Genomic DNA, 15,763 nt, shown 5'->3' on the forward strand with positions numbered 1-15,763 from the left:
TCATTTAAGAACTGAGCTGGTTCTACTCATTTTAGATCACCAGACACTACAATGTCCCAGTTGAGCCTGTTCTCCTCATTTAAGATCACCAGACACTACAATGTCCCAGTTGAGCTTGTTCTCCTCATTTAAGATCACCAGACACTACAATGTCCCAGTTGAGCTTGTTCTCCTCATTTTAGATCACCAGACACTACAATGTCCCAGTTGAGCCTGTTCTCCTCATTTTAGATCACCAGACACTACAATGTCCCAGTTGAGCTTCTTCTCCTCATTTAAGAACTGAGCTGGTTCTCCTCATTTTAGATCACCAGACACTACAATGTCCCAGTTGAGCCTGTTCTCCTCATTTTAGATCTCCAGACACTACAATGTCCCAGTTGAGCTTGTTCTCCTCATTTAAGATCTCCAGACACTACAATGTCCCAGTTGAGCATGTTTTCCTCATTTAAGATCTCCAGACACTACAATGTCCCAGTTGAGCTTCTTCTCCTCATTTAAGATCTCCAGACACTACAATGTCCCAGTTGAGCTTCTTCTCCTCATTTAAGATCTCCAGACACTACAATGTCCCAGTTAAGCTTCTTCTCCTCATTTAAGAACTGAGCTGGTTCTCCTCATTTTAGATCACCAGACACTACAATGTCCCAGTTGAGCCTGTTCTCCTCATTTTAGATCTCCAGACACTACAATGTCCCAGTTGAGCTTGTTTTCCTCATTTAAGAACTGAGCTGGTTCTCATTTTAGATCACCAGACACTACAATATTTCAGTTGAGCTTGTTCTACTCATTTAAGAACTGAGCTTGTTTTCCTCATTTTAGATCACCAGACACTGCAATATCCCAGTTTGGCTTGTTCTACTCATTTAAGATCACCAGACACTACAATGTCCCAGTTGAGCTTGTTCTACTCATTTAAGATCACCAGACACTACAATGTCCCAATTGAGCTTGTCCTACTCATTTAAGATCACCAGACACTACAATGTCCCAGTTGAGCTTGTTGTACTCATTTTAGATATCCAGACACTACAATATCCCAGTTGAGCTTGTTTTCCTCATTTAAGAACTGAGCTGGTTCTCATTTTAGATCACCAGACACTACAATGTCCCAGTTGAGCTTGTTCTACTCATTTAAGAACTGAGCTTGTTTTCCTCATTTTAGATCACCAGACACTGCAATATCCCAGTTTGGCTTGTTCTACTCATTTAAGATCACCAGACAGTACAATGTCCCAGTTGAGCTTGTTCTACTCATTTAAGATCACCAGACACTACAATGTCCCAGTTGAGCTTGTTCTACTCATTTAAGATCACCAGACACTACAATGTCCCAGTTGAGCTTGTTCTACTCATTTAAGATCACCAGACACTACAATGTCCCAGTTGAGCTTGTTCTACTCATTTAAGATCACCAGACAGTACAATGTCCCAGTTGAGCTTGTTCTACTAATTTAAGATCACCAGACACTACAATGTCCCAATTGAGCTTGTCCTCATTTAAGATCACCAGACACTACAATATTTCAGTTGAGCTTGTTCTACTCATTTAAGAACTGAGCTTGTTTTCCTCATTTTAGATCACCAGACACTGCAATATCCCAGTTTGGCTTGTTCTACTCATTTAAGATCACCAGACACTACAATGTCCCAGTTGAGCTTGTTCTACTCATTTAAGATCACCAGACACTACAATGTCCCAGTTGAGCTTGTTCTACTCATTTAAGATCACCAGACACTACAATGTCCCAGTTGAGCTTGTTGTACTCATTTTAGATATCCAGACACTACAATATCCCAGTTGAGCTTGTTTTCCTCATTTAAGAACCAGACAGCAATGGTTCTCATTTTAGATCACCAGACACTACAATGTCCCAGTTGAGCTTGTTCTACTTGAGCTTGTTTTCTACTCATTTTAGATCACCAGACACTACAATGTCCCAGTTGAGCTTGTTCTACTCATTTAAGATCACCAGACAGTACAATGTCCCAGTTGAGCTTGTTCTACTAATTTAAGATCACCAGACACTACAATGTCCCAGTTGAGCTTGTTCTACTCATTTAAGATCACCAGACACTACAATGTCCCAGTTGAGCTTGTTCTACTCATTTAAGATCACCAGACAGTACAATGTCCCAGTTGAGCTTGTTCTACTAATTTAAGATCACCAGACACTACAATGTCCCAGTTGAGCTTGTCTACTCATTTAAGATCACCAGACACTACAATGTCCCAGTTGAGCTTGATCTACTCATTTAAGATCACCAGACACTACAATGTCCCAGTTGAGCTGGTTGTCTTCATTTAAGATCTCCAGACACTACAATGTCCCAGCTGACAAAGTATTATCACAAACCCTTTAGTGTTTTTGTCTTTGATACCAAAAGACAAATGCTATTCAGTCCAGATCGCTTTGATATTGCTGGAATATTGCTAAAAGCGGCATGAAACCCAACTTAATCACTACTATTCAATTCAAATGGTCAAATTCTGTTTAACATTCAAAATCTTCATTTTTCAACTTTTTCATTATTTAAACAGTTGTGCCCAGTGTCGTAAATGTAAGACTACATCTAATGAACTTCATGAGCATGGAGAACATGGTATGTCTTAATGGACATGGTATCCACACACATGGAAGCTCAAGCACACACACGCAATCCTTCTTGCAGTAATCTGTGAGAAATTGTTAAACCCTATACAGTGTAGGAAAGATGTAGAAAATCGTCCCTAATCACAGGCAGGGCAGGAATTTTTTACCAGTCCTGCCAAAATCTAGCCTGTCCTCAAATATAAATAAAACACCTTTGGCAGTAATATATTCAAAAAGGTTATAATCTTTATATATGTCATTGGTTTGCTAAAATTGACCCGACATGAGGAGGACAGGACTAGATATTTTAACCGTCCTCCACAAAATTCACCCGTCCTGTGGACGTTGGGATTTTCTATCTTTCCTACACTGCCTATACCATTTCACCTGACTTCACCTGTATCTATTTTCAGCTTCAAGTGTATAAAGCAGTGCCTTGAGAAGACCAACAGGTGTCCCAAGTGTAACTACATCATCGACAATGCAGAGCATATCTTCCCAAACTTTACATGTAAGTCACTCCTTGGACAGGTGCTGTGAAGCTGAAGGAGTTACCAGCTTGGGGTTACACTATGTGGTTTCTGGGTTTGGTTTTGCCCCCAGAAACCTATACATGTCTCAGGTAGCAACAAGTGATCAGGCTTTGATTTGGTGTATTGTGTGCCATTGTAGCCTAACGTAGGGATGTTCACAATATCAGTGGTTTGTCTGGTCCATGCTAGGTTATATAATAACTAATGTGGGGTGGACTCAGTGGGGGAGGTGGGATAGCCTAGTGGTTAAAGCGTTCGCTCATCGTTGCCGAAGACCTGGGTTCAACTCCCCACATATGTACAATGTGTGAAACCCATTTCTGGTGTCCCCTGCCATGATATTGCTGGAATATTGCTAAAAGCGGTGAAAAGCTATTCTCACTCACTCACTCTTGTTCAGTATGGTGTTACGTCACTGGTGGGTGGGTGTTTGCTTCCTGTTTGTTGAATTGGCTTGTCTGTCCAACAGGTTACCAAGGAACCATATATTAAAGGCATAAAGGTTATGTTACGTTTCCTTATCATGCTTATACTGCCAGTAGATATATCCCTGATGAAGAAGATGAGATTGAATAACCTTTGAGGATTCTGTCTGATCTATTTTAAATGCATCTGTGCAAGACAGTGCACCATGATCTTGCTGTGTGTTACATTTTGTGATACTTGTTTCAGTGAACGAACTGATTCTCAAATACAAAGGGAAACAGGAAGAAAAGAAAATCAAAATTGAGCAACAGGTGAGATTTGTCACTGCTATGAAACATTTCATTTTGTGTTCAAATCTAGGTTAGAAGTTCAGGATCGAGGTCAGAAATAGACTTCACTAACCCATGCTTGTCATAAGAGGAGACTGCGTTCCCTCATCACGCGGAAGATCAGGGTTCAATTCCCCACATGGGCACAATGTGTGAAGCCCAGTTCTGGTGTCCCCCACTGTGATATTGCTGGAATATTGCAAAAAGCAGCGTAAAACCCAACTCACTCACTTACTCACTCACTCATAAGAGGACACTAATAGAATCAAGTGATCAGTTCCTCTGAGTTGGTTGATGCATATCACCGTATCCTGACTGCGTAGACGGATGCTTATGTTGTCAATCACTGGATTGTCTGGTCAAGATTTGATCATTGACCACCATCATACAGCTGGAACATTGCTGATTGTAGCTTCCTACATCAGCAAAACATGACTGGAGCTGAAGACAAATCAGCCAGCATTATTTATGGTTGCACTCTTAAGGCCTGCCAGAATACATGATCATTGTTTCCAGTCCCAGATTGACCCAGATTATGATTATTGGGTTGTTTCATCCAATGTCACTATGGCATGGAAGTGCAGGAAAAGGGGTTCTTTGACAGTGACATGACATGGAAGTGGATAAGAATCAATCATGTGAGAGAAGAGACCTGGTACCGAGGACATGTAGATCATGCCCTGGACATGTAATAAAGTCCTTTTGTTTATGGGTTTCAGCAAAGAGGTAAAGGTCCAAGGTCTGCATAACTCACACATTTTAACCTTCACCCTAGATATAGATTGCTTATGTCATGGTTTACATTGTGATACTTATTGTGATTTTATATGTATCTTTGGATGTGTGTATTTGTATAGAAATATGTTTTCTAGACTTGTCCTGGTCCTGCTGATTTGGTAGACTTGGTGTCGGAAGATAACCTTGACCTTGCTAATGTCAACCAGCTGCTGGAGTTCTTGGTACACAAGAAGCAACAACTAGAAGCTGTAAGTACCTGCTTGTAAGATGAGCTGGTTGATCACTTCTTTTCTGGGAACACTAGTAACGCTCAGATTTGCATCAGGGGAACTTTTGTTTATAAGCAGAAGATCTGTTTTAATGTATTTTGATATATTTCAGTGTTGGATGTTTTTAGAAATCTGAATAATATGACTAGCTTTGGTAACTTTGGAGGCTGTGAAATATACCCCTCATCATCTGAGTGAAGAATGCTCCTTATCATCTGAAGGAATTATGTCCCTTATCATCTGAGTGAAGTATGCCCCTTATCATCTGAGTGGAGTATGCCCCTTATCATCTGAGTGAAGTATGCCCTTATCATCTGAGTCCCTTATCATCTGAATTATGCCCATTATTATCTCATCTGAATGAATTATGCCCTTATCATCTGAGTGAAGTATGCCCCTTATCATCTGGATGAAGTATGCCCTTATCAGTGAATATGCCCCTTATCATCTGAATGAATTATGTATCATCTGAGTGGAGTATGTATGCCCTTATCATCTGAGTGGAGTATGCCCCTTATCATCTGAATGAATTATGCCCCTTATCATCTGAGTGAAGTATGCCCCTTATCATCTGAGTGAAGTATGCCCCTTATCATCTGAGTGAAGTATGCCCCTTATCATCTGAATGAAGTATGTCCCTTATCATCTGAGTGAAGTATGCCCCTTATCATCTGAGTGGAATTATGTCCCTTATCATCTGAGTGAAGTATGCCCCTTATCATCTGAGTGAATTATGCCCTATATCATCTGGTGAATTATGTCCTTATCATCTGAGTGAAGTATGCCCCTTATCATCTGAGTATTATGCCATCTCATCTGAGTGAAGTATGCCCTTATCATCTGAGTGAAGTATGCCTTATCATCTGAGTGAAGTATGCTCCTTATCATCTGAGTGAAGTATGCCCTTTATCATCTGAGGAAGTATGCCCCTTATCATCTGTCCTTATCATCTGAATGAAGTATGCCCCTTATCATCTGAAGTGAAGTATGTCCTTATCATCTGAGTGAAGTTATGTATGCCCTATATCATCTGAGGTGAAGTATGTCCCTTATCATCTGAAGGAAGTATGTCCCTTATCATCTGAGTGAAGTATGCCCCTTATCATCTGAGTGAAGTATGCCCTTATCATCTGAGTGAAGTATGTCCCTTATCATCTGAGTGGAAGTATGCCTTATCATCTGAAGTGAAGTATCTGAGTTTTATCATCATCTGAGTGAAGTATGCCCCTTATCATCTGAGTGAAGTGATATCATGAAGTATATCCCTTATCATCTGAGTGGAAGTATGCCCCCTTATCATCTGAGTGAAGTATCCTTATCATCTGAGTGAAGTATGTCCTTATCATCTGAGTGAAGTATGCCCTTATCATCTGAGTGAAGTATGCCCCTTATCATCTGAGTGAAGTATGTCCCTTATCATCTGAAGGAAGTATGCCCCTTATCATCTGAGTGAAGTATGCCCCTTATCATCTGAGTGAAGTATGCCCCTTATCATCTGAGTGAAGTATGTCCCTTATCATCTGAGTGAAGTATGTCCCTTATCATCTGAGTGAAGTATGTCCCTTATCATCTGAGTGAAGTATGCCCCTTATCATCTGAGTGAATTATGCCCCTTATCATCTGAGTGAAGTATGTCCCTTATCATCTGAGTGAAGTATGCCCCTTATCATCTGAAGTGAATTATGCCCCTTATCATCTGAGTGAAGTATGCCCCATATCATCCCCTATATCATCTGAGTGAAGTATGTCCCTTATCATCTGAGTGAAGTATGTCCTTTATCATCTGGAGTGGAATTATGCCCTTATCATCTGAGTGAAGTATGCCCCTTATCATCTGAGTGGAAGTATGCCCCTTATCATCTGAGTGAAGTATGCCCCTTATCATCTGAGTGAAGTATGCCCCTTATCATCTGAGTGAAGTATGTCCCTTATCATCTGAGTGAAGTATGTCCCTTATCATCTGAGTGGAAGTATATCATCTTATCATCTGAGTGAATGAAGTATGCCCCTTATCATCTGAGTGAAGTATGTCCCTTATCATCTGAGTGAAGTATGCCCCTTATCATCTGAGTGAAGTATGCCCCTTATCATCTGAGTGAAGTATGTCCCTTATCATCTGAGTGAAGTATGCCCCTTATCATCTGAGTGAAGTATATATCATCTGAGAGGAAGTATGTCCCCTTATCATCTGAGTGAAGTATCATCTCCTTTATCATCTGAAGTGAATGTCCCCATATCATCTGAGTGAAGTATGCCCCTTATCATCTGAGTGAAGTATGCCCCTTATCATCTGAGTGAAGTATGCCCCTTATCATCTGAGTGAAGTATGCCCCTTATCATCTGAGTGAAGTATGCCCCTTATCATCTGAGTGAAGTATGTCCTTATCATCTGAGTGAAGTATGCCCCTTATCATCTGAGTGAAGTATGCCCCTTATCATCTGAAGTGATCTGAGTGAAGTATGCCCCTTATCATCTGAGTGAAGTATGTCCCTTATCATCTGAGTGAAGTATGTCCCTTATCATCTGAATGAAGTATGTCCCTTATCATCTGAGTGAAGTATGCCCCTTATCATCTGAGTGAAGTATGCCCCTTATCATCTGAGTGAAGTATGTCCCTTATCATCTGAGAAGTATGTCCCTTATCCCTTATCATCTGAGTGAAGTATGCCCTTATCATCTGAGTGAAGTATGCCCCTTATCATCTGAGTGAAGTATGTCCCTTATCATCTGAGTGAAGTATGCCCCTTATATCATCTGAGTGAAATTATGTCCCTTATCATGAGTGAAGTATGCCCCTTATCATCTGAGTGAAGTATGCCCCTTATCATCTGAGTGAAGTATGTCCCTTATCATCTGAAGTGAAGTATGCCCCTTATCATCTGAGTGAAGTATGTCCCTTATCATCTGAGTGAAGTATGTCCCTTATCATCTGAGTGAAGTATGTCCCTTATCATCTGAGTGAAGTATGCCCCTTATCATCTGAGTGAAGTATGCCCCTTATCATCTGAGTGAAGTATGCCCCTTATCATCTGAGTGAAGTATGTCCCTTATCATCTGAGTGAAGTATGCCCCTTATCATCTGAGTGAAGTATGTCCCTTATCATCTGAGTGAATTATGCCCCTTATCATCTGAATTAGTTATGTCCCTTATCATCTGAGTGAAGTATGTCCCTTATCATCTGAGTGAAGTATGTCCCTTATCATCTGAAGGAAGTATGTCCCTTATCATCTGAGTGAAGTATGCCCCTTATCATCTGAGTGAACCAAAGTAAGTTGTCAGTGGTCATTCAGGTCTTTTCTATGGTATTTAAGTCTGGAGACCTTAAATCATTGCATTTGAACATAAAGTTATGATAATAACCTTTCACTTCTATTCTTCAAATAGGCAGAAATATCTGTAGAATCTGTCTTAGCCACCCTCCTGTGGGACCAGCATGTTTAGACATATGTCTGTCTAGGAAAAGTGACTTGTGGCAATGTAGGCAATGCTAGCCATCAACTGCAAATGAACTGCATATACTACTCAAAAGATGTTAAGGATCACACCATCCTGTGCTACTATTGTAGAAACGCAGCAACTATAGCATTCTCTTCCCACAGAGGTTACTTGTCATATCTTCCTACAAACCTCTGTCCTAATACAGCCCTTTCATGGTGCGAGTGTTCAGGATTCGTGATTGGTTGCAATCAGATTTAGTTGTGCAACCAGCGAAGTTGTTTCAAATGTGATCAATCGCAAGGCCTCGGTAATTTCCATATGCTTCGGGAAAACTAGAACCTCTTCCCCTAGCGATCAAAAAGCGTTTCTTCTAGACAGAACTCAGTCGTGTATTGGCGGATAAATGGCGTCTCCATCGCCCTCGTTGACAACGGACAAGCTAGCCATCAAATGTCTCGTGTGTCACATTAACATATGTCCCCGGCAGAGGAGGGATATTTGTGGCCCCATATTTACTTGCATTAGTCCAGTTAGATCTAAGTCGATGTAACACGTGTTCTGATTGGATAGAAAGAAGTGAGATAATTTGTGTTGCGATTTTGTGCCGCTAGGGGATTTTACGAGAACCGGGAAATATGGCCGTATTAGAACAGGGGTTCGTAGGAAGATATGATAAGTAACCTCTGTGGGAAGAGAATGCAACTATAGTAATTCTGGTATTTTTATCCCCCCGCATTACCCTATAGTCGACACCTCGTCCGTCTTTCTGTAATCATTTTGTTTCTGGAGCATAACTCAAAAACTGTTCATCATCTTTCAGCAAAAGTTGTCAGATATATCAAACAGAACCTGAAGTGGCGCATATTGCTATTTACAGATCTTTGTCATTTTTATTTTCCCCGGTTTCCATGGAAACAATTCAGACTTAGTCTCAAGAGGCAGGGGTGGGTTTCGTTTCCCGAGCACAACTTGAAAACTGTTCAATATCTTTCAGCAAACTTGTCAGATATATGATTCAGATCTTCAGGTGGTGCCTTTTCCTATTTGCAGATGTTTGGCATTTTTATTTTTCCTAGTTTCCATGGAAACAATTCGGACTTAGCCTCAAAAGGGGTGGGTGGGTTTCGTTTCCGGAGCACAACTTGAAAACCTTTCAATATCTATCATATCAAAGAGATCTTGAAGTGGTGCCTTTTGCTATTTACAGATTTTACGCATTGATATTTTTCATGATTTCCATGGAAACAATTCAGACTTAGTCGGAAAAATATCAAGTTGGACTTTAAGTAACTGTGAGATGATTTGTTCTTTCAAATATGTGGGGGCCATTGGGATTTGTCATCTTCTGATGACTCTTGTTCATGAATTACCAGTACTTCAGTAGCACAAAAAGATCTTATATAAAATATATAAAACTTGATCATAAACAGAGGGAGGATAAATCCTTAAAAACATTACATATGCCATGTATGTGATGTGTAAGAGAGGAATTACATATTGTCTCATTGATAATTACTGTAAAGATTGGTTTGTCTGTATGTCATGTAGAGGATTCAGCTGAACTATTAATTTTGTCATGGAAGAGCTTCTCAATGTTTGCACATGCATTATGATTCTTCTTCGTAAGTAGCTTTAACTGTATAATCTAATTTTCAGGATGGCAAATTAGCTGAAAATATTATTCTGAAAGAATTTCTGCAACGAGTACGACAAGGGAAACAAGATGTAAGTATTCTGACTTACCTTACTCATGAAGATCTGGGTTAGAGTTGATCTTCACTAACCCATGATTTTCGTAAGAGGTGATTAATGGGATCGGGTGGTCAGGAATGCTGACTTGGTTGACATATGTCATTGTATTCCATTTTATTCCATTTGGGTAGATCGATGCACATGCTGTTGATCACTGGATTGTCTGGTCCATATTCCATTATTCACAGACCGCTGCCATAGAGCTGGAATATTGCTGAGTGCGACATAAAACTAAACTCACTCACTCACGCTCATTCGCCCACTCGACACGTGAAGGACGGGGTTAGAATATTGGCCTTCAGTAACCCACTCACTCATTCGCTCGCTCAACCTGTGAAGGTCCGGGTTAGAATATTGGCCTTCATGACCCATGCTTGTTGTAAGAGGTGACTAATGGGATCGGGTGGTCAGGCTCGCTGACTTGGTTGACACATGTCATTGGTTCCCAATTGCGCAGATTGATGCTCATGTTGTTGATCACTGGATTGTTTGGTCCAGACTCGGATTATTTACAGACCGCCGCCATATAGCTGGAATATTGCTGAGTGTGGCGTAAAACTAAAGTCACTCACTCACTCACACACTTATCTGAGAATCAGAACATGTTTTCTAATGGTGCGGGGTGTAAGTAGTTTGGGATAGGATAATTCGTCTTTTCAGTTTTATTGCAACTCAGTTTATATTTTCTGGACGTCTTAAATGCATGTTATTTTTTTTCTGTATATCATCATGAACATATGTACTTTAAGATATTGCTGATAATGCTATCTGCCACTGTAAGACTGGGTGATGTAGCTGAAATAATGCTGCAGCATGAACCAACATCCTCTGGATTCACTAACTGTGTTTTGTTTTTCTTCAGGAACTGGAAAAGTTGAATCGGGACATTAACCTCCTAGATGAGGATACCAAAAGAGTAGATGTAAGTCTGGCCATTACAGAACTAGCCACGTCTCTCTTCTGGTATACCTGTGAAGATTCGGGTTAGAATTGGTCTTCATCAACCCATGCTTGTCGTTAGAGACGACTAACAGCATCGAGTGGTCAGGCTCACGGACTTGGTTGACACATGTCATCTTTTGCGTAGATCAGTGGTCATGCAGCTTTAAATAACAAACAAGGACTTGGTTTGCATGAAATGCATGTGGTCATTTTTTGTAAATATCTCTTCATCCAATGATCAATGGTGCAAGTGGATGTTTTGTAAATAAACATTGTAAAACAAGTATTTCCTGCTAAAGAATGTTGTAACTGCCACTAAATGAACAAGACAAACCCTTCCTTTTATCTAATACCCTGAATCCTCTCAACCTGCCCTCAGTAGCTAAACCACTGATGTGATGATGTTTCTTGGTTTAACCATGCTTGTTGGTTTAACCAATGGAGTAAATGTATATAACCTGTATCACTTCAGGCTTTCCTCCATCATCAAGCTGATCCAGCTGATATACTGAAATACTGTTCAAGTGGTGTAGTCACACTCACAAACTTTGAGGCCACATACCTCACTGAAAGAAAAAGAAATCATAAATGCTCCTCTCAATTGTGTACCTGCACCTGCTGTTACATTTGTTTCTTTCATCAACAGGATTATATCAACGAGCAGCAAGAGAAATACACAGCATGTCCAGTAAGTAACTACAAGGCATTGTGCTTAAAACGTTCTTCCAACATGAGGGCGGTGGGGTAGCCTAGTGGTTAAAGCGTTCGCTCGTCACACTGATTACAGTACGTTATCTGAACTATATGCTGCCTTTGGCATGTTCAGTGAAGTTTCTTGGTAGGGTTGACATTTTCTTATGTGTTTTCCTCATTTTCTCTCTTAAAATGTCAACAAAATTATCTATTAGGAATTGCAGATTGTCTGTCCTCAGGGTTTTATTTGACGCACAAATGTGCATCTTGTATGCACAAATGTAGAGAATGGATGCAGAAAAACCCAAATACAGAATCCGGAGAGACACAAAAATACCTAAAGCGTACCTACAGCGTACAGTAGCATGGTATCATCTGTGTCTGTTATTTCACCCATCAGCCGGGGTAGCCTAGTAGTAAAGCGTTCGCTCGTCACGCCCCGGGTTCGATTCCTTACATGGGTACAATATGTGAAGCCCATATCTGGTGTCCCCCGCCGTGATATTGCTGGAATATTGCTAAAAGTGGCGTAAAACTTAACTCACTCTCACTCTTCCAACATGATGTGACAGTTAGTGGGGTAACTGTTACAGACACATGCGATGTGGGCATGTCAGATTATGAGGCCTGCAACTTTCATCTCTTTTCTTTTGACACATGAGGGCATCCAAGTGGTTAACCCTAATGGGTAAACATCCATTCTTCATGCTGATAACCCTGGTTCAAGTTCCCATATGGGGCAGTGGGGTAGCCTAGTGGTTAAAGAGTTCGCTTGTCACGCTGAAGACCTGGATTCGATTCCCCACATGGGTACAGTGTGTGAAGCCCATATCTGGTGTCCCCAGCTGTGATATTGCTGGTTCATTACTGAAAGTGGCGTAAAACCAAACTCAATCAATCAATAACTCAAGCTCCCATATGGTTACAGTGCCTTTCCATTACTTGTATTCCCTCCAATATGCTTGAATATCATATTGTTCTGATGACGTGAGAGGACATGACACTTACGGAGGTGTCAACAAAGTCCATTTTACAGATGATTTACAGTTCAAGCCAATAGACAATAGCTCTTATTGTCATTATTCAAACCATGTTTGAAGGATTAGCCAGATACAAAAATCTCTTCAAGGATGTCACATGAAGTTCCAGATTAGAATTGGTCTTCAGCAACCCATGCTCGTCGTAAAAGGTGGCTAATGGCTTCTGGTGGTCAGGCTCGCTGATTTGGTTGGTGCATGTGATCGTATCCCAACAGTGGGAATCAATGCTCATGATGCTGATCACTGGATTGTCAAGATTTGATTATTTACAGACATAGCAGTGAGGATGGGTATGGTTCAAATATGATTATGCATTACATTTTTTATCGACATTCCCCTTTGACCCACACGCAGTGTGTGATGATATGAGACGAACAGTGTGAGTGTAGTCTTATATATCAGAAGGATGTTTAATGCTGACTGTTTGTTTCAGGATCACCTTGTACCAAATGGCTTTGAACCTATTAGGCCGTCTATTAATGAATCCATATGTCAAGATGGTTTTAACGGAAGTAAAAATGTGAGTACTGTTACAGTATTTTTGAGAGTATAAACATTTATCACATTAATATACATTACTGTTACATGCAAGTAAAATCTTTTGGTTTGAGATTATTGTCCCCGCCGCAACACGGAACAGGGGACTTTGTATTCAGCTTCAAATTTGGTGCGTCATTGGGGATTACCCAGACACCAGTCCATCACCTTGACCTTATTTTCATCACGTATGTCCCAATTGTTGTTAACGAGATATCTCATGAACTGTTGTACCCAATGTCTTCAAATTTGGTGACAGCCTACATTGGGGGATTACCCAGAGACCAGTCGATTTTGGTCACCTTGACCTTATTTTCACGGTCACCACGACAATTTGACCACTTTTCAAACTCTTGTTAACACGATATCTCATAAAACATTGCACCCAATGTCTTCAATTATGTCGACAGCCTACATTGGGTGATTATGCAGACACCAGTCATTTCAGGCATCTTGTATGTGACCCCCCCAAAAAGAGGTAGTAAATGTGTTATAAATATTCCATTCTTTAGCGGCGGGGGACATTGCCATATCAGTGGCAAACACTTGTTATTTTTATTTCCATTTAATTTTTATTCCAATTTTTTATTCTTGTCATCTTTACAGAAACCTTGATTGTGGTTCATATCCCAGTATGGCCGATTATGTTTCAAGGTGTGTCAGCACCATACCGTGTTTGTGGGTTTCCATAGTGATAAATATCTACAGTTCGTTTGATTTCATTGAAACCAATGAATTGCTCACAAACACAAAATCTAGTAATTGCAACAAAACCAAATTTTGCACAGTCACATAAAATCGACAGACCAACTCTGATGATATGTCTCATAATTTTGGAAACCTGAATAAAAATGTTGTTAAACAGTCGATCATTATTTTGTTGTCACTTTTCGCTATTTTTACGAGTGGGGACCACGTGCTTGTAGAACAGCTAGGTGTGTGCATTGCACGTGTGAAATTGAAATTTCACTACACATGCTTTTTGATTACCTTGCTCTCCTACCAGCAAGTGGTCCCCCTTCTTAAAAAACAGCGATAAGTGACAACAAAATAATGATCGTTTGTTAAACAACTTTTTTATTCGTGTGTCCAAAATTATGAGACAAATAATCACAGCTGGTCTGTTGATTTCCTGTGACTGTACAAAATTTGCTTTTGCTGCAATTACTAGATTTTGTGTTAGTAAGAAATTCATTGGTCTCCAATGAAATCAAATGGACTGTAAAACCTGCATCACCATGCCCTTTGCTACCACAGCAAGCTGACACACAACAATATTACTGGAATACTGTTCTGTGTGGGGTCAAACTCAAGTCCCTCACTCACTCATCCAGTGCAATAATAGTGTGGCACTGTGAAATGTTCTGTGCTCACTAGGATCAGGTTATATTTCAGGAATCAATCACATCAAGGTTGTCATGTAAAGTGAATTAAATCATTCTTATTGACTATAAGTGCAAGTTATAAATATTTATGATATATATGTTTCTTATTCTTAATTCAGTTCCTTGTATGTTGATAGGCAGGAAAATCTTTCACTCAGACAACAATGGCATCTCGGAGGAAACAAATCAGCCAACATTTTGAAGATCTTGAACAGTGTTACTTTGATACAAGGGTGAAGGGAGTATCTACAGGTAGGAACTGATGTTATTGACATGAAATATGGAGGTCTATGTGGCATGGTCTGTCATGTGGGGAAACATGTTGAGTAGTAAACCCAGTCAGCTTAACGTGTTGCCCAATGGCTCTTTCACACCACCAGCTTTATACGACAATAAACAAAGTCATTGATTGTGTGCCATTATCAATTGTAAATACAACATAAACTGAACACAAACAGGCAGGCTTCCTTAACATTAAATTACTTCACATTTCTTGTCCCTTGAAACAGTAGCTAATGGGAAGTTTGATTGTTTTATTGATAATTTCAGTAGAGAACCCACTGTTCCTAATAGTATATTTAGTGATCTTGCAGTTTTAATTAATTAAGTTCACCAGTACAAGAGGTGGACACCCTTAGAGATTCCATATAAGAATAGATCCAAAGCATATCCTGGTATGAAAACAGTGTGGGTCATTCACAAAATGAATCACTGTAGTGTCTGGTCCAGACTTGTTTATTTGCAGACTGCCATCATATAGCTGGAATGTTGGTGTGTCTGGCATTAAATAACCAAACAAGAAACAAACAAGACCTCACATGTGTATGTTGACCTCATTGTGTTACAGGGGATGATTCTCACGATGGACTCCGAGAGTTCACAGACAGTCTTTCAAAGTTCACTCGCTTCTCCTCATTTCGACCTCTTGCTACTCTCAGCTATGCTGTTGACCTTCTCAATGGTGGCTCCAGTATAGTATCAAGGTCAGATTTGTGTAACATTTGAAAATATATGTAGTGATGCTGTAGCATACTGGTCATTGGCTCATCACACCAAAGAGCTGGGTGCCGTTGTAGAAAGCGATC

General features: G+C 40.2%; 1 protein-coding gene across 1 annotated transcript in view; it reads left to right on the forward strand.

The window, feature by feature from the left end:
- Positions 1-15,763, forward strand: part of LOC124269839 (E3 ubiquitin-protein ligase COP1-like) — a 39,109-nt gene that overhangs the window by 12,962 nt on the left and 10,384 nt on the right. The window contains 9 exon segments of the mRNA XM_046704875.1: positions 3,008-3,105; positions 3,800-3,864; positions 4,755-4,868; positions 9,986-10,054; positions 10,944-11,003; positions 11,670-11,711; positions 13,190-13,276; positions 14,816-14,930; positions 15,526-15,661. Coding sequence (XP_046560831.1) covers positions 3,008-3,105; positions 3,800-3,864; positions 4,755-4,868; positions 9,986-10,054; positions 10,944-11,003; positions 11,670-11,711; positions 13,190-13,276; positions 14,816-14,930; positions 15,526-15,661 — 786 coding nt within the window.

This window comes from Haliotis rubra, unplaced genomic scaffold, assembly GCF_003918875.1.
Source record: "Haliotis rubra isolate DU_JTF1 unplaced genomic scaffold, ASM391887v1 Scf148, whole genome shotgun sequence".
NCBI lineage: Eukaryota > Metazoa > Mollusca > Gastropoda > Lepetellida > Haliotidae > Haliotis > Haliotis rubra.